The 20,248-nt window shown below is 40.0% G+C and overlaps 1 protein-coding gene across 1 annotated transcript in view; it reads left to right on the top strand.

Moving 5' to 3' along the window:
• The window catches only part of pcdh15a (protocadherin-related 15a), a 301,030-nt gene extending 284,842 nt beyond the window's left edge, over window positions 1-16,188 (top strand). The window contains exons 33-36 of the mRNA XM_055227140.1: window positions 8,912-8,930; window positions 10,846-10,904; window positions 12,742-12,826; window positions 15,508-16,188. Of these exons, the coding sequence (XP_055083115.1) occupies window positions 8,912-8,930; window positions 10,846-10,904; window positions 12,742-12,826; window positions 15,508-16,125 (781 nt within the window). The 3' untranslated portion in view covers window positions 16,126-16,188. The remainder of the gene's footprint in view (window positions 1-8,911; window positions 8,931-10,845; window positions 10,905-12,741; window positions 12,827-15,507) is intronic.
• Window positions 16,189-20,248: the final 4,060 nt, after the last annotated feature.

The following is a 20,248-nucleotide window of genomic DNA, read 5'->3' as shown; positions in this document are numbered from 1 at the left end:
CAAGAATTTGCTACTTTTTGTTGAGTAAAATATCAAAATTTAAATCTGTAAATTGGAACTGGGATTAGCGTAACTGTCCCGGGGTGTAACTCGCCACAGCTACAAAAACAATCCTTTTTATTATAGTGGAATAATTCCCTTTTGAATGTTTAATGCAGATGTCTGATTGATTTTCAGTTTTTTATTTTTGCTCACTTTGGCCTGCCAGACAGTGCACTGAGTTATGCCGTCCCCAGAGCTCTATAAAACACAATACTTGCATTGATATCAGTTTGGCTTGGTTGTACCTCCCCTTTTTTATAGCTTTGCCCATTGATCTTCACTTCCTTCAAGTCTTTCTCTTCTCCACTCCCTCCTTTTTACTGGGGCAGGGTTCAAAAGTCTGTCAGTGCCGAGGCCAATCACCAGGGGAGCATTGGCACCTTTCCGGGTTGCGCCACAGCAGCCCGCGGCAACGGAGCACTGCGCGTCGGCATTCCCAAATCGGAGAGCAACGTGACTTACCTATCGGACCGCCACCCCTTGACGAGGCACAATCCGGTTTATGCCGACTACAGCCCGCTTAGCAGTCCAGACTACCACACGGCCACAGAAATGCCGTTCTCCTTCTCTCCCACTCATCCGGTCTGGACTATGCCCGCCAGAATCCGAGGTGGGCTGCTCGGATACGAATCGCCAAGAAGACAGTCACTCATGAACCCGTCCGATTGGGAGAGGCACATTCTTTGGGCGACAGATAAGAGATCCGGTGAAGGGAGAGAGACTTTGGAAGCGTTCCGTCGAAACAGCTTGGAAACTGAGCTGTCACTCCATGATCAAGCCCGGCAGTTGGAAGAATTGGGCCTCCAGTGGAACTCCCAACACGCCTTAAATGCTATCGGGGATCGAGACACATTGGGGCGGTCTACGGAAGCGCTGCTCTCCATCATGGCGTACCCCTGCGAGTCCGGGTCGATGGGGCGAGATAGAGACAATTCCTGGCCGATTTATGGCTTGATGCAGACCCCGCCAGTTCTACAAAAGTTCGGTAACAACATCGCTAGCTACACGACGGACCACCCTTGCCAAATCACCGTGGAGATCATTCCTGACCCCCCAGACGAACCCGCTCCCCTTCCTCCACCAGCCGTTCCCAAGCGACCTCCTTCCCCCGCTACCTCTCCTCCCTCTAGCCCTTCTCCATCCCCACCCACATCCTACTACCTCACCCCTCCCCAGGTCTCTCCACCACCAGTCCCAAAACACACACCCCCTCCACCTCCACCACCTCCCCTCCCTCCTCCCTCCCCATCCCACACACCGGTCCAGTTCGTCCCCACCTTCCTCCCCTCCACGTCAACTCTACGGCCGGTATCGGAACGCAAGCGCCCCTTGTCAGTTCCGACAGTTTCCGACTCCGAACCCGGCAAGAAAAAGGAGCTGAAAGGGATTTTAAAGAACCTCCCGAATCTGGCGGAACTGGAAAAGTCCGTCGCTAACCTGTACAGTCAAGTAGACAAGACTAACAAGGGGCCGAGGTTTAACAAGAAGCTGCAAGCGACGGAGGATTCACAAAGCTCTGATCCTCAACACGAGCAGGGCATGCCAAAAACCTCCGAACTGAACTCTGAGAGCGGTGTTGAAAATGGAAGTGGACTGGCTGGAGACGCTGAGGAGACGGAGCGGATGAACTCGGGCGACCCAGGCTCCGCTGATATGAGCGAACAGTCTTCCACTCATTCCACCATCTTCTGACCTGAAAATCACCTCATTCTGTCCATGTTTACTGTTTCCAATGATGTTTTCTGTCATGTTTTTTCATGTTCTACCTTTTTTTCTTTCTCTTTTTTAATTAACTTTAGTTACATGTTCCATTGAATAGCGTGGTTCAGGTAAATTTCAGTCAGCATTAGAGCTATAGAGGAAATCGATCATCAGAAGAGCAACATTTTTTTTTTTCATTTTGGTTGTTTATCGCACTGAAATATATAGAAAAACATGTCTTCCTGACTCTTCCTGGTTGTTTCCATGGAAATGTTGTTCCTTCGACTGTAACATTCCACAGTACAACATAAAATCTATCGATATCCATGGTCAGTGTTCCGAAATATGGCTTTAACTTTCTTTCCACCTCCAAAAAGTTACAAACTGTACCTTTAAGTGCTATGTATTAAGTGCTGATGTTCTTCATCTCTCAATTTCCTGTAAGCAAAGACATTTTAGTGCCACCTGCTTCACTTCAGCCAGCTAGAGCATAAAGAAGCATCCATTAATCAGTTCTGCTTAGTTTAAAAGCCATTTTACGACCTCACCTCATACTTTTACTATTTACGATGGTCATACAGCGTTTAACTTTTATTGTAATATTTAGACATTAAAGTTTAAAGCCACCTCCTCTTGTGGGTATGTTTCACTTCCTAATCTTTACATGATCCATTTATCACTAAGGCTTTGTGATAATTGAATTAGCAGCGAATTCTCTATAGCGCACAGCTGGGGGCCGTCTTCTGTAAACTTGTGGATTAACTTGCTTGCTTGCACAGATAAGAGCATGTCTGGTGAGTGGGACGTGGCTTCTGCAGACTGCAAATTACTCAAAAGAGAATGGGGTCACGTTGCACACTGCGTCACGATCGTAGCAAAAAGAAAGCAACGGAATGAGGGTCAAATTGGATTAATATTTTATCAAAGTAAAAAGTAAAGAACCCCCGTGCTGCTACATCTGAAGAGGAGTTCTATTAAAAATGCACTTTATGGTCCAACAGCCCTTTACAACAATGGACATCGTGAGAGACTTACAGCGCTGCTTTCAATTAAAACTAGTCTTAAGATTTAGGTTGAAGTAATTTGCATCACAACTTTTGAGTTTTTTAATACAGAGTTAGACGTTGACAAAGTGTATTGATGCATAAGGGAAATTACTAGGACACAGTAGCTCACACATTACAATATTATAATTAAGAGTAAAAAAATTAATTGTGGCAAAAAATATAGAACTAAAATTGACACTTCTGTTAAAAAATGTTGAGTTTTTTAATATAAACTTCATTTAACATCAGAGCGTAATTAAAACTTCATTTAACATCAGAGCGTAATTAAATACAATAATATTTTTTGCCAATTTTATAACAAGGTCAGTGAGAATTCCAAAGTTTAATTGTTGTGTTGTTTTTTTTTTTTTTTCTACTACAGACTTGGACTTTGGACTTTATCCACAAGGGATAAGTAACTCACACATCACAATAATAATAATAATAATAATAATAATAATAATAATAATAATAATAATAATAATAATAATAATAATAATAATAATAATATAATGACATTCAAAACAGGTAATAAAATTCTAAATAATAAATACAAACTGGACCATTAAAATTAGAAAGGGGGCACATTTTTATTTCATTTCATAATATAAACCAAGGCATAATTAAATATAATAATAATGTTGCCTGCTTTATACCAATATTTGTGAGAACTCCAATGGTTAACTTCTGTGTGCATGTATTTTTTTTTTTCTACTACAGACTTGGACAAACTTTATCCACAAGAGATAAATAACTCACAGATCAGTTTTGAACATAAGCTGTAGCGTGAAAGTAGATATGGGATTCAGTTTTATTAGATTTCCCAGTAAAAACCAATATTGCATAATTAAATACAACAATAATTTATCCTGCTATAAACCACAGGATTCTCTTGGGCCTATTTGTTGTCCTCTGAATACCCCTCCTGCCAGGCTTTTGTTGAGCTTTGAGACTCCACCCCTGAGCTCCTGTCTTGCGTCTGCTGTGTTGCTCGCTCCATGATAAAGCAGTCAGTGTGATGTGGGCCCGCGCTGGTAAAGGCCTAATTAGAGAACCAATCAATCCTTAAGCAGCCAGGGCCGCTGCCTGTGGGACTGTCAAGTAGTGTTACCCTCTGCTTTGCTTTTTCCATCCCAGTGACCTTCTACATGTCCCATTTGTCTCCTCCCTCTCCTCCAAGCTTTAGTGCTAATCTGCACGCCTCCAGAGATTCCATTACCTTTTTAACTCTAATTGTCATGCAGCTTCCCATCCCGATTCCTGTGCGCACTATCACCGCTGTGTTGTGTTTTTTCCTTCTCTTTTTTGTATGTTTGTTCTTTTCCTCGTGCCCTAAGGCGAGCGCGTCTCAGCATACCACCGGAGCGATAGCAATGTTTCATTCATGCCGCGTTTTTACCCCCTTGACGACCAAATCGAACGCTGGCTAATTGTGTATTCCATGTTCACGACATGGGGTAATCTCTTTTTGTAAAGAGGCTAGCTGCTCACATGCATTTTTTTCAGACACAAGTGTGCAGTAGTGGAACCTTTTCACATGTTTCATTTTAGATTTTTATTTTTTTTTGTTGATTTTTTTTCAAAATTATAGTTTGTTTTTTTTACAGAAACGAATACAAAAGAAATAGTGCTAGCAAACTTCCTCTCTGTTCTGGATTATGTGGATGTGGCTGCAGACTTCGACCTCTGCTTTAAAACCGTTGGATCCCCTATTTCACTCTGCCCTTCGTTTTATTACAAATGATGGATTTAAACCCATCACTGTGTTCTCTATGGACAAGTGGGTTGGGTCGCTGTCTGTTAGAAGAAAACAGCACTGTGTGAAATGTATCTATAAGAAAGTACTTCAAAAACTACCACTGATACTGATTTATACCAGATCACATGACTGCATAAGGCTCAGGACCAGCCGCACTAAAAAAACTGAGACAGGAAAGAGGCTTTTAGCTGTTTTGCTTCTCAAAACCGAAACATACTTCAAGGAAAAGCAAAACTGGACACGTCTGTGACACAATCGCAGTTTAATGGTAATTAAGTTTTATACACACACCTCCATCTGTTTTTAATGTTTTATATGGACTTATATACTTTAAACAGAGAGGCCTGTATAAAAAAGGTCAAAAAAATATATAGTGGTTAACTTTCTATTGCTACTTACAGTAACAGAGCAGTAGATTTATGATGACATTTGTAATTAAAATCACCATATGGTATTAGCCAAATTAGGTGTAAATTGAGCTGCAATTAATGTTGTTACTGTTATAGCTCCAGCGTTCCGTGCGATATCCACCTGTTTTTTACATAAAAGTTCAGACGACCTTAAGCTAGCAAGATCTTTAGTTAATTAAGACATCTTGCATTTTTACATGTATTAGTAATGTGTGAAGACGTTTTGATCTCTTTCTCACTTTATACGCCCTCGCTATACTTGCTGCTTCTTACTTTCACAACAGATCTACATACTCATATCCATCTAGAAAAAGATCAAAATATTTCTGATTGCTGGATTGTAATTTCTATTCATGAAAGTGCCTGTGATGTTGCATGACAAATTTGAAATCAGAGATGATGAGATTACCAATGCTTATTTGAGGCACTGTGTAATTATTATACTAACCAAAATAACCAAATCATGTTCCAAGCACGCCATGATCTCTCCTTTCAAGGAATCACAATCAGTTTAGCATTAGGGGTTAGATGTTTTGCTCAGTTAAGGAGATTCACATTAAAGCACATCTATTCTGCAAAATGGACTTTTTAAAGCTTTTAACCATGTGATAGTTATAGTTATAGATTCTCTGTCGGACCAGATAATCTCACTCGACAATGTGAATATAACTTCTAGCCCTACTGTAAAAAATCTTGGAGTCCTATTTGGTCAAAATCTGTCATTCACAGCCCATATAAACCTAGCTTGTAAAACCACATACTTTCACCTGCGAAATATAACTAAAATTAGAAATATTTTACCTAAAAACGATGCTGAAAAACTCATCCATGCATTTGTTACTTCCAGACTTGATTACTGTAATTCTCTGCTCGCCACCTGCCCCAAAAGTACTATAAGGAGCCTCCAGTTGGTCCAAAATGCAGCGGAGTCCTAACAGGAACTAAAAGAAGAGACCACATCAGTCCTGTACTAAAATATCTGCACTGGCTTCCTGTCGAGCTTAGAATCAAATTCAAAGTCCTCCTCCTGACATACAAAACCCTCCGTACTCCGGTTTCCCCCATCAACCAAAACATGAACGCCCTTCGAGACAACTGTTGTTGTGATTTTGGGCGTTACCAAAATAAAATGAATTGAATTGAATTATATTTGGAGTGATTTGTGCATGTTTGAGCAGTCTTTAATCGTGCACGCCCACTGCTCTGTACTAACTTTGTTCTCCAAGTTTATTTTCTTAATTGATGATATGAGCAGGATTTGGCAGCGTTGCATAGTCATTTTGGTGCAGCTATCCATCACAGGTGCAGAGTGTTTTTTTTTTTTTATAATGACGTTTACGTGACGTCAGCGGACTTGTTTCTTACGTTAATTTAAAGTGTCCAAAATTATAACATAATGATCCACAGGTGTCATAGATTGTACTAGACTATGTAGCAGACACAAGTACAATATGTCTTCTTTATAAGCAATCAGTATGTTCTGAACCGTCCTCTTTGGCGTACCGTTATGTAAGGACCTACTGCAAATCTATAACAATATTACTGAGATCAGCTTTGTTAGTGTTTACATTTTTTATATGCATTAAATCATGAATACTGTAAATAGCATTAGAGGTGGTTAAAGTAGCCAAACATTGTGTCCTCAAGTGAGAGTTAAGGTGCTTCAAAATTATTGTTCAAGTATAAGTACAAAATACTAGTCCAAGAAGTTACTCAAGTGAGAGAAAAAGGGATTTGAGCAACTCTGGATTTACTATAATTTCATTCTAATGACAAAATGTATCATTTAATTGTAAGGACAAAACCTGAAGTAATGCACAAAACTAAAAGTAATGCACAAAACTAAAAGTAATGCACAAAACTAAAAGTAATGCACAAAACTTAAAGTAATACACAAAACTTAAAGTAATGCGCAAAATCTAAAGTAATGCACTAAACCAAAAGTAATGCACAAAATCAGATATCAAAGGATAAACTGCAAATGTGAGAAAAACTAAACCATATCTTAAGTAGCAGTGCAAGAAACTCAAATATTTAAACCACATTATATTGTCAACATTACAAACTTTCTCACAGTAGGACGAATAGCCAAAACTTTTACTCAAGTGAGAGTAGTGTTACGTCACACAAAATATTACTGAAGTGTGCAGTCTGAAAACTACTCCAAAAAGTACAATTTATTTACAACATTGCTTAAGTAAACGCAAGTGAGTACTGCCCACCTTTGAATATCATAACACAAAAGGATGTCCACTAGCACAATGTGACTTCATGTTATACTCTATTATTTGTGTGTAACCTCAGCTCTCCTTTAATCCACACTCTCACCTCATCGACTCGTACCTCTGCCCTCTCCCTCCCTCTCTCCCCTGGCCACGCTCTGCCTGCACATTCCTCTTGATGGTGCATCGTGGCAGCATTCGCCAGGAGCCAGAAGCCAGCGCTAGGTCCCATCCATCAGCTCCCCGACCCCCATCACGTTGCTTCTCTGTGCCTGCAAGGTGTGGCCATGTCCCCCCGCTCTGCTCCAGCCCATAATAACAGATTACAAGTCTCCCCAGGAAGCTCACATCATCACACGGCCATTTATCCAAGTGTGAAAGCTGCCATCATTTATAGGGCCAGACAGGTTACAGTTGTATGCTTGTGAACCTGCAGCTATCAGACACACCCTTGTAAGATTGGTTTATTTATTTCATTATTTTTATGAGCACGTTTGTAAATATGTCAAAATGCAGCCACTGGGCAATTCTATAACACCACAAAGTAATGTAAAAGGTGTTTTAGATTTACTACGGAGTTACTAGTTCAAGCCTGCAGCATAGGCATTGTTGTTGTGTCCTCAGGCAAAACACTTAATTTCCTTCTGTCGCTCCTGTCTCAGTATGTAGATGGTTATAAAAAAGGGCATATGGCATGAAAATGTACTTTAAAGTGCGTATGGCAGGTTACTACACTACTAAGTCATGTCGTATTTAAGATTTGACTAAAAACCCTGCCTGTTTTTGTTCTTTTGGTGTTTCTTTTTTATTTTTACTTCCTGGTTGGACAAAGGCAGCAGATGTCACATGGGAGGTAATTTGATAACGTGTTACCTAGCAACCATACTGTAAACAAGGGCTAAAGTTTGTTTAATTTACACAATAGTTATAATTAGACTGATGATAAAATACTTGTGTGTAAACTGTCTCTGCGTTTTGGAGGGATTCTCTTTTCCAGCTCACCAGTACTTGCAGTATTTTTGTACTTTTCTTTTTAACTTTTTCTCTCCAAACTGCCACCTGCATGATGTAAAACTATAATAAATACTCACCGCAGGTACTATCCCACCAAACCAAGTAATATTTAGCTTTAAAACATAAAAACCTGCCAAATGCGCCTTAATAAATTGGCATACGATGAAGTACACAAACAAAACTGAAGAAACAAAAGTGACTTATGGTACTTAAAGACTTCCCGTATAATAAAAACTAGATATATGTTGTTTTAGTTTTATTTTCGTGGCCTTGGACCAAAACAAACTTTAGATGCACTTTTGTTCGAACAAAGAGCCCTCTGTAGTTTTTGACAAGTCATAAAATGAAATGCATAATATTACGACAACATCAGACAATTTCATTAAAACGCCTCCAACAATGTCTTTTTCACATCTGCCGGGAGATGCTCTAGATATTTCTGCATAAACAACACCGTATTCCATCAACCAATCTTCCCTTCAACTTCCTCAGCATGCACTTTATTTCTCAAGAAAAATAAATGCCATTGCCCTTCTGATAACATTACAATATTAAGCTCTTTGAAAGTCATTTATTCAACACATGAAAATGCAGAGTAAGTAAAACTGAAAACTCGCAGCAGTCGGTAAAATGTAGAGGCCATTTTGAAAAGTGTTGGAATGCTGTTGTCTATCCATATTCATTATTTGTCCTGTTTTTTGTTTTCTTCTTTTGCAGGCGTGGCATGGGCAGACCGGTAAGCGCTCCGATTGTGATTTGTTCTTATCTATTTGTTGTGCCAAGACATTTCGTCGTTCTTCATGCAGCTTGAGGCGGCTTATACTCCATTATTCTTATCTGCCACTCCTCTGATGGAAAGCACTGAATGAGATTAAGATGAGATAGGGCTCCCAACACTGACAACATGGTTAAGGTTGATTCGGAAGCTCGGCGTATTCCCGAAGGCTTCTTTCAGACAGCTGGAAAAGATTACTTTGTGCTATTCCTGAATAGAGAAAAAACATAATTGATGAAGATGTGATATAAAGATATTTGCAGCTAATAGTTACTGGTGAGCTCAGATCATGCTGCTTACAAAAGATCCTTTTGTAATGATAGTGTAATGTGAACTTGAGTCGACTTCAACTTTTTTTTTTTTTTCAAATCTAATTAGCTTTTTAGGATAAGCCCTTCCTGATATTGGTAAAGTGATACCAATATAAAATGGCGAAGATAAAAAATATATATACACAGTGATAGGTGAGAGTTTTACTACTTTTTGAACTTTATATAAGTCCCTTGACCCAACATGTGCACAAAAGGTAAATTCCTCTAAGTTAGGCAAGGCAAGTTTATTTGTACAGCACAATTCATACACAAAGTACTTCAAAATACTTTACAGAATAAGAAAGACATAAAAATCACTGTACAAACAAGCCAAAATATAAATAATCACAAATAATCATCATAAAATTAAGATTAAAGGAGAAAAGTGCAGAATAAAAACCTTTCAGTCATATGCACAGCTAAACAGAGTCGTATGAGCCTGGATTTAAATGTTATCAAAGTTGAGGCCATCTTTTAGCTGCAGAAAACTCAAACACTGATTCTCCATGTTTAGTCCTGACTCTGGCACCAGCAGGAGGCCGGTCCCTGAAGTCCTCAAAGTGTGAGATGGTTCATGTGGCACTAACATTCTCTGAGCAACAGGAGCCAGTGCAGAGACCTGAGCACAGGACACATGTGTGAAGTACTTCCTGGTTCTAGTCAGGACCTGAGCAGCAGCGTTCTGGATGTACTGCAGCTGTCTCAAATTAGTTAGTTAAGTTAGTCCTCCTGACCAAGCCTAGCTCAAGATCTGGGGTGGGTCCACTGTTTCTGATAGATTACTCAAGTGTCATTGAAGGATGGGTCAAATGCAGAGGACAAATTCCCCTAAAGTCAATAAAGCGTACCTTACTTTATGATTGATACGTAGGATTAGTATCACCTTGGCCATTCAAACACATTCAGTTAAATTAAGGTGTCTGGAGTTCTCTCATTGAATTCATATTTTTAACCAATCATAATATTCTCACAAAATAGCGCTTGGCTTTGTCTGCCAGGTCTTCTACAAATTACTCCTTCAGTGTCGATTCCAAGTTCACACATATTTTTCCATTCCTAATTTATGCCCTTTTACCTTGTTTTTTAGCTCCTGTCATCTTGTCACCTTCAAATCAACATATTCCCTCCTGCATGTCTTTTATTCTCAAAAAGTTCTTATGCCTGCAAGTTTTTTTTTTTTCTTCCGTATCAATATTTTATTAATCTTTTCATCTTGTGGTAAATAAAAAAAGCACTTTTGCAAGCCGTGCACCTTCTATAAATGTATTTATTTGACAGGGACATTGCAAAATAAATGTATTACACAGACCAGCTCTGGCCACAAGCTAACTTTGAATGTTCTATCCTCGTGTGTGTGCTTCTCCTGACCATCCTTCCTCTATCCTTCTCCTTACTAATCTCGGGCAGCAGCAGCAACAACAACTGCTGAGGCCATCCCTTCTGAGACCTGAGGTAGACATCTTCCTGCTTTTCTTAATTCACCAGGATTGCATGCGCTGCTCTGTGTTCTCCCGCTGCCTTTTGCTAAGAGCGCTGACTAATTTCTGTGCTTGTGTAAACCGCAGGAGCTTTCCATGGAGGCTGGCCAAGACTACTACGGACAAGACTACTATTATGACCAGGGGTGAGTATATACAATCTTTGGTGGTCCCACGTCTCATCAGTCTCGCTCTTATCCTAATCTGTTCTTTTAAAATAAAAGAGCCAGTTTAACCATATTTACTATGACAACACGTTTATCTTTTGGTGCTTAAGTCCTTTGGGGTGAAGTCTAGAATTTTAGAATAAACGATGAGCGTAACTTTTGCTCCCCTCAGCAGAACGTACCAGCCGACTGTTTACCCTTGCTGCTCCCGTAAAATGAGATCAATTATGCTGCCAGGGGATGGAAGCAGCTTATGCACCCTGAAGGCCGAAGCGAGAGCAGGGACTTTTGGCTTATCCCTTTTTTCAATCTAAGTCATCATAGGAAACAAGTTGCACGGTTGTGTAGACAAACTTTATTGATTCCTAAGGGCAATTATACATCTATACATCCTAAAGTTACTAACAAAAGTAACAAAGAGCAAATAGAATAGTACTTGTCTGTGTAATAAGATCAATAAAAACTAGTTAAAGGTTCTATGTTACACAAAATGGATTCTTGAGAGGTTTGAGCCATGTTGGAATGTTGTTACCTCCTCAGAAACATACCTGGAGTTGTGTTTTGTTTCAATCGCCTACGTCTCTCAAAATGCTCTGTTCCACCTTGTGATGTCATGTAGTGGTACAGCTAACTTTTACCTTTAGTTTAGTAGAGACTGGCAATTCCAAGGCAAAAATTATCCACATGGTTCTAGTGAAGGTGTGTGGAGTTTAAAAAGACAGTGGAGCACTTCCTGTTTTATCACATGACATCACAAGGTGGGACAGAGTGTTCTCCGTTTTAGCCTAAATAAGCAGTTTTTGTGTGTTAAACATGTGTGAGTGAAACAAAACACAACTCCAGGTCTGTTTGTGATGAGGAAACAACATTATAACAAAGATCATGATCATGTATATTTTTATTTATTCATTTTATTTATTTTCCCCTGACTCATCCACCATATACTCCTGAAATTAATAAAGTTTTCTCAAAATTGCACTGTCATACAAAGATTGTGCTTGTACTCAGAGTTGTGTGTGAAGCAAACACCAGTCTGCAGGCAAAGTTTGAACAAGCAACACTTTGGTTAATGTGTAAACGCTTAGCACTGCTCCACTGTCACCCCAGACTCACAAACACTCAAAACCACATCCAAACCAGTCGCACTAAAATTACACTTTTCATGATCCTGCTGTTAGTCGTTGCCATAACTTGTCTGTCATCTGGTCTAATTGGTTGGGCGGTTGCTCGGAGTGCTAACAAGCTGTAATTATGTTGCTGTGATCCGTCATGGGGCGATTGTGCTGCCACGCGGTGTCTCTGGCCCGGACCAGGTGCCTTTGATGTGCTTCTGTTTGCATTAAGAGGTGAAATTATACTGCAGTTAAGCTCTTAATCCAGTAATACAGCCAGCATGCTCTTCATTGAGCCACTGAGAGCACATGTAGGAAGTTATCAATGACTCACAGCCTCTCTAACCCTCAAGCACTTCTTTAATTTAGCACTTAAGGCAGCAGGAGTGATTTGCATCCCGTATCAATAAAACATTTCAACACATTTTGTTACTTTAAATAATTGTTTTAAATTGTCACTAGTCATACTTAAGTGGATATAACCATGTCTCTTCTGCTGTGCCTCCCAAAATGAATTATGGGTGAAAAATATTCATGTATCCACTTGACATTGTATTTTTCCTCAAAAAACATTCATCTATCGACACGGCACATTTAACCTGTATATAAATCACTATTTCTTACTCTCACTTTTCACTAGAATATTTTAAGTATTATTGTGTGTATTAACTAGTTGTTTTTCTTGATATCTTAATTTTGTCCAGATATGGCAGCCGGAGGAGGTTGATACCACCAATGTACGATGAATATGGAGAGATGATAGAAGATGAATATTACTACAGTCCTCAGGTGCTGTTTTATTTTTCTTGTAAATCAATCATATCAGTCATAAATCATGATATTACATCCGTGTGAAACCCCCCGAGCGTCACCCTTTTCATTAAAATGAATGTTAAAATGAAATATGTCTTAGGTCCGAGGCCGAGGTCGTGGCATGCGCGGTAGAGGCCCACCCAAGAGGGTTGGTTTTAGAGACATGCCGCCAGAGGAGGAGATAGAGCAAGCAGAGCCCACTGAGGAAGCAGAGCCTTCTAAGGCTGCCAAGAAACTCAAGTCTGTCATGAAACTGAGTAAATTCCTAGTGGCCAGCAAGGGAGGGGATCAGCCCTCAGAGCCTGGCTCTTCTCCCTGGAAGAAGGCCAAAATGCTGAAGATGTTTGGCGGCAAAAAGAAGGACGATGACTACGCCAGACTAATGTCTGCTCGCCGCATTGACAGTCAGGACAGTCTGACGGACGGACCCGCTCTTACCGGACCAATCGACAGCAAGGTAGAAAGTCGCAGCAAACTTGGCAAAGTTTTTAAGAAAATCAACCTGGGCGCCAAGTTACAAGGCCGATCTCTGAGCGGAGACGAGGCCAGCGAGGATGACAAGAAGTCCAAAGTGTCCATTAGTGTGACTGAAAGTGAGCCAGAGGCAGGGGCCAGTGGGAGCGGGGAAGAGAGAGAAAGAGGCTCTGATGAGGAGGCCTCTGACAAAAGCAGTGTTGACAGAGACTATCTGAAAGTAGATTTAGATAAGGACTTAGATCGGGAGAGCACAGTGGACTCGGAGGAAGAGCCAGAGGAGCCAGAGGAGTCAGGAGAGGAGAAATCTGAGGAAGAGGAGGAGGAGGGAAGTGAAAAGGAGTCTGAATCAGAGAAAGGGTCTGAATCAGAGAAAGGGTCTGAGTCAGAGAAAGCGTCTGAGTCAGAGAAAGGATCCGAGTCAGAAAAAGAATCGGAATCAGAGAAATCTGGCTCTGATAAAGAGTCTGAGTCTGAGAAGGAAAGTGTATCTGAGAAGGAATCAGAATCAGAGAAGGAATCAGAATCAGAGAAGGAATCAGAATCAGAGAAAGAATCAGGATCAGGGTCAGGGTCTGCTACAGAAAAGGAGAGTGGCACTGAAAAGTCAGAAACCGAGAAGGATTCAGAGGAGGAGGAGGAAGAGGAGGAGGAAGATGAGGAAGAGGCTTCTGAGGGGACAAGAGAGAGCGGTTCATCTGCTCGCTCCTCTGTCAGATCATCTGCCACTGAGGCCAGTAAAGGCAGCAGTGCAGTCAGTGGTAGTGGAACTAAAAGTGGTAGTAAAAGTGCTAGTGAGAGTGCTAGTGAAAGTAGAAGGTCATCCCAACAAACTATAAAGTCCAGTGAGGAGCTTAGTGAGCCCGAATCTGGGACAGGAACAGCCAGTGAATCCGAGGCAGGTTCCGAGAGCGAAGAGTCTGCATCTCGCAGATCCAGTCAGCGCTCTGGGTCAGAGGGTAGCAAAAGTCAGATGAGTGACCAGAGCTCTGTCGCAAGTGAGGAAAGCTCTGGTGGTTCAAGAACTGGAAGTGGTAGCCAGCGTTCTCGAAAGTCGACCATGACGCCTTCTGAAGCTACAATAACAGAAGAGAGCGAGGACGAAGAGGATGAAGAAGAAGAAGAGACTGCGGACGAGAGCAAGGAGTCGTCTAGCGAGCAGAGTGATGCATCTTCATCCAGGAGGTCTAGTGTCACCTCTGAAGAAGCTGGGCCTTCTACTCCTGTCAAAAGCCCTTCCTACCCCACAGACATCAAGAGCATGAGCGCCACATCTGATGAAACCTACGGAGGACTCTCACCCATCACCGAGGTAGATGAAGACGCCATTTCCTCCGATAGGTCCAGTGGAACTAATGCTTCGTCAGATTCCGACACAGCGTTATGAAGTAAGAGAGTGAATAAAAACTTGCATGAGAGTGAGGCGAACACTGGTTTCCCTTACAGAGTGCTTTGGATTTTGGTTTTTCCTTAGCAAGCAGAAAACTTTGCAGATACTGCACAATCTCTAGTTTGACACTATCTTGCACATCGTTAACTTCTATCTATGACTTGTTCTTTGGGTGCCTTTTCTGCCTGGTCTGATTTCTGCTTTGGGATTTTGTGTGTCTCTATGTTAGAATCTTGATTTTATTATTGCAAATAATAGAATATGGCTATTTCTGTTTTAATAACATTGTCTCTAAGGAGAAGAAAAACTTGTGTCAGCATGCTCACTATAATTGGAAGGTTAATATTAACTCATATTGGTTTTGTACCCTGTGGTCTTTTCAAGCCTTTCTTTCATCATACACATTTGTTAACTATTGTCTTCTGACAGCTGTAGCCTCTGGGAATAAATGGAGGAAGTCAGTGAATCAGATTTAAAAGCATGAAATAAGAAGAATTATATATCTGCCCTATAGTATACAATGTCATTAATGTATAGCTTTAGAAAAACAAGTTTGGCATGAAAGACTGCAAAGACTTGAACATAGAAATTATAAAACAACTACATTTGGCGTATGAAATACCCTAAATAATCAGTCAACAGTATATATGCACTCCATAGTCCAAAACAAGAGGTTGGATAGTCACACACAGTTAATACATTTTTTCTTCTTCTCACAAGTTCTTCTCTCAACTAACATGTGTCATTTTGATATTTCTTCTCTATTGTAACACTGTTCTTTCTGTCTTTATAGTCTGGCAGAAGAAAGCGAATCAAGCTGGTGATCGATCGAGAGAATGAGACGACTTCTACCGGAGAGGAAAGCACTACAGAGACCCAGCAGCCTCCCCTGTCCAATGTTAACAGCCACAGCAACATCAACGGCAGCATCTACCTCGCCCAGAACGGCACCATTGTCAGAACGCGAAGAATGCCCCTCCCAAACAATATCAAGTCGGGCTCACCCTGCCGCCTGTCAGAGCATTTTAAAAAACTCGACAAATTGGGCGTCACTCACGAAGAGCCCTCGTCGCCCGGCTCTGCCACAGACGGGACACTGAACGGCACGGAGAACGGGACGAGTACATGCATTTCCGCTAATGTGGACATCAATCTCAACACACACTCCTCCAGCGGCTCCCTGGGATCCGGCATCGTAGTTCTCAAAACATTTGGCTCCAGAACTAATATAGCCAAGACCTTGATTGACAGAAACAACAGCCGCGTCAACATGGAGCAAGAGACGTGTGTTGACAACCATAAGGACAGCCGAGAGACGCTGGAGTCCCACAGCGAGCACACACTATCGGACGAGGACGAGCTGTGGATGGGGCCATGGAACAACCTGCACATACCAATGACAAAACTCTGACTGGCCATGCAGAAAATGTGTTTGTTTTTGGGTTTACTGTCAGTCATGTAGAGGTGGGTGATATTGACCAAAAATGTTTTATGATTTTTAATGTTTTTGTTTTTTTTTTTTGTTTTTTTTTATCATGATAATCAAACAATGTGTTTGCAGTATACCAGAACAGATTGCTGGAGGATGGATATAGGGTCTTGTGTACCTTGTTTAGTATGCGAGAGGTGTGCTGTGCACACTTAACCCCTACTTTAATATCATTAGCCTTGGTTTCAATTAATGTGTCAATCACAAGATAATTGACAATTTTCTACAGTTTCTACAGAGATGCAGAACACGATTTATAGATTTGTTTTTTTTTCTTTTTTCTTTTTTTTTCTTTTTATTAATATACTCAATAGTCTAATTTTGCCTTTCTACAGAGGTGGGCACTTCAAATTAATATTACTCAAGTAAAAATGCAAAGTAGGGGTCCAAGAAATGATTCAAGTAAGAATAAAAACTTATTTGTGGAAAGATTTGCCTGGGAGTATTTGAAGTTAAGGTAATTGGAAGGACAAAACATACAAAATTGCACACAATCATATTTTCAAAGAACAGACCACACACATTTGAAGGAATGGTGCAAGAAACAAAGTTCAAATTATTTGAAATTGTCAACATGAAATGTTTGTCTTGTAGACATACTCACAGTGGAGAGTGTAACAAAACCTTTTACTTCTGTTAAAATATTACTCCAGTCAGAGTAAATGTACTATCCACCTCTGGAGGTTCAAATCAACAGTGTTATTATGATCTTAGGCAGTAGACAGTATCACCCACTTCTAACATTTTATTCATTTTCTTTACCAAATCACTTTTTAAACATGATTGTGTGCCTCAAAAGGGTAAGCTCAATGCTGATGGATCCAGGTGATTGCACTTAAAGTATTTTTCTTTACCTGATGACACAGATCACGTATGATGAGCTACAGGGCTAAGAGGAGACGATATAGTTCTACGGCAATGAGTGCCTCAAAGACATTTATGTGAACCGTGCTTGACTGTCCTGATTTTTGTCCTGTGATTATGGACCAGTTTGATTTAGTACTTTTATATTCATTTTCTTTTTTCACGAGATTGTTCATTTTACACTGACAGAAAGAGATCTTTATGGAGAAATCTGTAACGGTGAAATGTAAAAAGAAAAAAAAAGATTATATGTAGTCTTTATTGAAGAGAAGATACATATTTTGATAATATTATTGAAAAGAATTTAAAAAGATCATTGGCTTTATGTTGTGATCATGTTTTGGAAGAAAAAAAAATCTGTAATATTACTGAGAAATTATTTTTGTCTATTTTGTATCTAACAGAGAAAATCTAACATAATGTCATTAAAACATAAAACACATCTTTGTCAGAGCTGTTGCTGGTTTTATTGCTACTGTATGGAAGTAAATTTGCAAGATCGGAATATGGGAAAAGACTACCAAATCATGTACGGGCCAACAATAAAGCTCAGATTTATTTTCAAACTCTGAAGTAACTTTACATTACTCCATGTTTCTGGCAGTAATAAGGTTCGAGCTTGGTCTTGCTTCTCACAATTGACATATGGTTTCGATATACTCTCCAGTAAAACTTTACAATAAGCCTGTGAAAAAATACTATGCTGCAGACTTTTGAGAAAATGAATCCTTCTCCGTGTGTGGTTGGCTCTCACGTCCAATTCTAGTGATGACAAGTCACTAATAATAGGAATACGGGTCGCTACTGAATGTATAAGAACGAGTAAAGCAACGAGCCAAAAGTGCCTGTACTCTGCCTCGCACAAAGTCGCAGATTAATAGACACAGGAAGGCAATTGTAAACTCAAGCACGTCTCGTTCATTTGTTACCTGGTTGAAGATTGACACATGAAGCATCTCCGCGGTGACATTTTACAAAAGGGCTCTGATGTCAACCACGCTGACAATGCCAATCAAGTTTTCAGAGATCCCTAAAAGTTTTGGAAATGAGATGCAGCTAAATGCCAACGCTACGGCAGAAAATAGGTCAGTGAAGATTCTTGATTCCTGCTGCAACAAGTTTGTCCTCAGTGGAGAGAATGCTTCTACAGTGGTACTTCAAAATATGATTACCATAGAAACAAGAGAAATGTGTATGTTATCACTAAGTTAAGCTATAGGCGCGCTCTTGATTTTGCAAATAATCACTTAAATGCAAGAAAAATATAAAGAATACTACAACCAAGAAGACATGCATGGTAAATTGTCACGTATAGTGCTTTTCTGCCTCCAATTGGCACTCACAGTGGTTTACATCAAGGTACTACTCCACACACACACACACACACACACACACATTCACCGGTGTTGCCAGACATGCCATGTATAGAATGCAGAATATATTTTTTCTTCAAACCAAAAAGCTAAATCCTGCCAGTGTGTGGTAACAAAAAATCCTCTTGAAATAAGACCAAAATACACCTAAGCAGCTAAATCGTCCCCATTTGCACAGATATCACCTTTCAAATTCTCTGGGATTATTGGATTTGGCAAATGATTCACATACATCACTTGTTGCTTTATTGCTATATCGTGCAGTTTGGGTGCCAAGTTTCTTTAAAATAAATGAAATTAAATGAAAATTTGAAAAATCTTCACACCATTTTGTTGTGAAATATGTTGGTAACTTCTGTAGGACATAAATAAACAAATTGAATACATTTTTAAAAACATGAAGGGGCGGAGCTTCCACTGAACATGAACTAGCGCTGGTGCACCACCTGTAGGAAACTTGACAAAAACAGCCCAATGGTTCCAATGTTTGTTATATATCAATAATAATTCTTAAGCATTTTACGGTAGCTTCAAAAAAACAATCCCAAACCCACAAGAAACCAGACGAAGCAAAATACGTCCTTTGAGCCGAGAGAATTAGAAGAGAAATAAATGTGCTATACAAATAAACTTCAATAGACAGATTTAATAAGTAGACCTATAACCTAGCAACCTGGCTAAAGGTTAACTCCTTCTTTCAGGGCTTCCAGGAGTTTGTTTAGCCTCTATGTGTCTGCTGTGGTCTGTCAGTACGTCTGCAGAAGAGATTCACTGAAAAAAAAAAGCTTTGTTTCTGATGATAAGTTTAGGAGTAACACTCGGAGTAAAATTGTAATTACAAATGATCTCATGTGTGCTACTGTACTGCACTGTGTGGGCTTCATAGTGCAACACTGGAATCACCCATGGAACACAGATCTAATTGGTAACTTGTTTAATTAGGTAACTTAGGTCAGTTTTGGCATGGATACTTTTACTGTATTTTTCATGACTTGACAGAAGTTACTTTATTTGTAGGCCTACTCTAGTTTTTTTGAGCAGTCTACTTCTTCACCACTGACTGACTGAGTGATTGGGGATGTGCTGACAGTTATTCCCATGCACCAAACACCAGTAAAGTGCTGTTTAAATGGATGAAACAAAAATAAAGCACCCAAGCTCCATTTATATTATATTATTTTCCCCCACTAAGATATACAGTGTAGTTTTGTCAAAGTTTTGTGTGAAATGTATTATAGGCTTTTACGTATTGTCCATTGTCATCAGCAGACTGTCTTGTCTCATAGGATTAAGTGACATCTAGTGTGAGAGAGTTGGATTGCAGCTGAACATTGCTCCAAGCAGCAGGTATGGGAGACATCCTAACAGTGAAAGAAAGAGAAAAACCTTTGAAAAACTTTGGTTCACTAACTTAAGTCTCACAAGCTTTTCATAATTTAGCAGGATTGAATGGAACTTGCAAAAAAGCCACAGTTTTCATCCTTGCAGAATATTTGCTTTCAGGTTATAGAGAGTATTTGTGATACAAACACTATTTCTCATTGGGCTTTATAAAATTTTGATGGCTTCGCATGAGTTGATTATCTATGCAGGAAAATGTGTAGACGCTTCATCCTGCTTGTCTCTGTGCAGGTTTGTGACAGCTTGCTTGTTCTAATTGGCCTTCTATGGCCTTGTTTCTGGCCCTTAGTTTAATCAGAGGACCGGGCGCGTGCGTGCATTCAGATGGGCTTTGGAGTGAACAGAGCAGGTTCATTGGTTTTCTGAGGATGTAGCTCTGCAGCAGCGGTGAGTCCTGATGTGTTAAC

This window comes from Periophthalmus magnuspinnatus, chromosome 15, assembly GCF_009829125.3.
Source record: "Periophthalmus magnuspinnatus isolate fPerMag1 chromosome 15, fPerMag1.2.pri, whole genome shotgun sequence".
Lineage (NCBI taxonomy): Eukaryota > Metazoa > Chordata > Actinopteri > Gobiiformes > Gobiidae > Periophthalmus > Periophthalmus magnuspinnatus.
The sequence above is the reverse complement of the archived record's forward strand: the minus strand, read 5'-3'. Positions and strand labels throughout refer to the sequence as shown.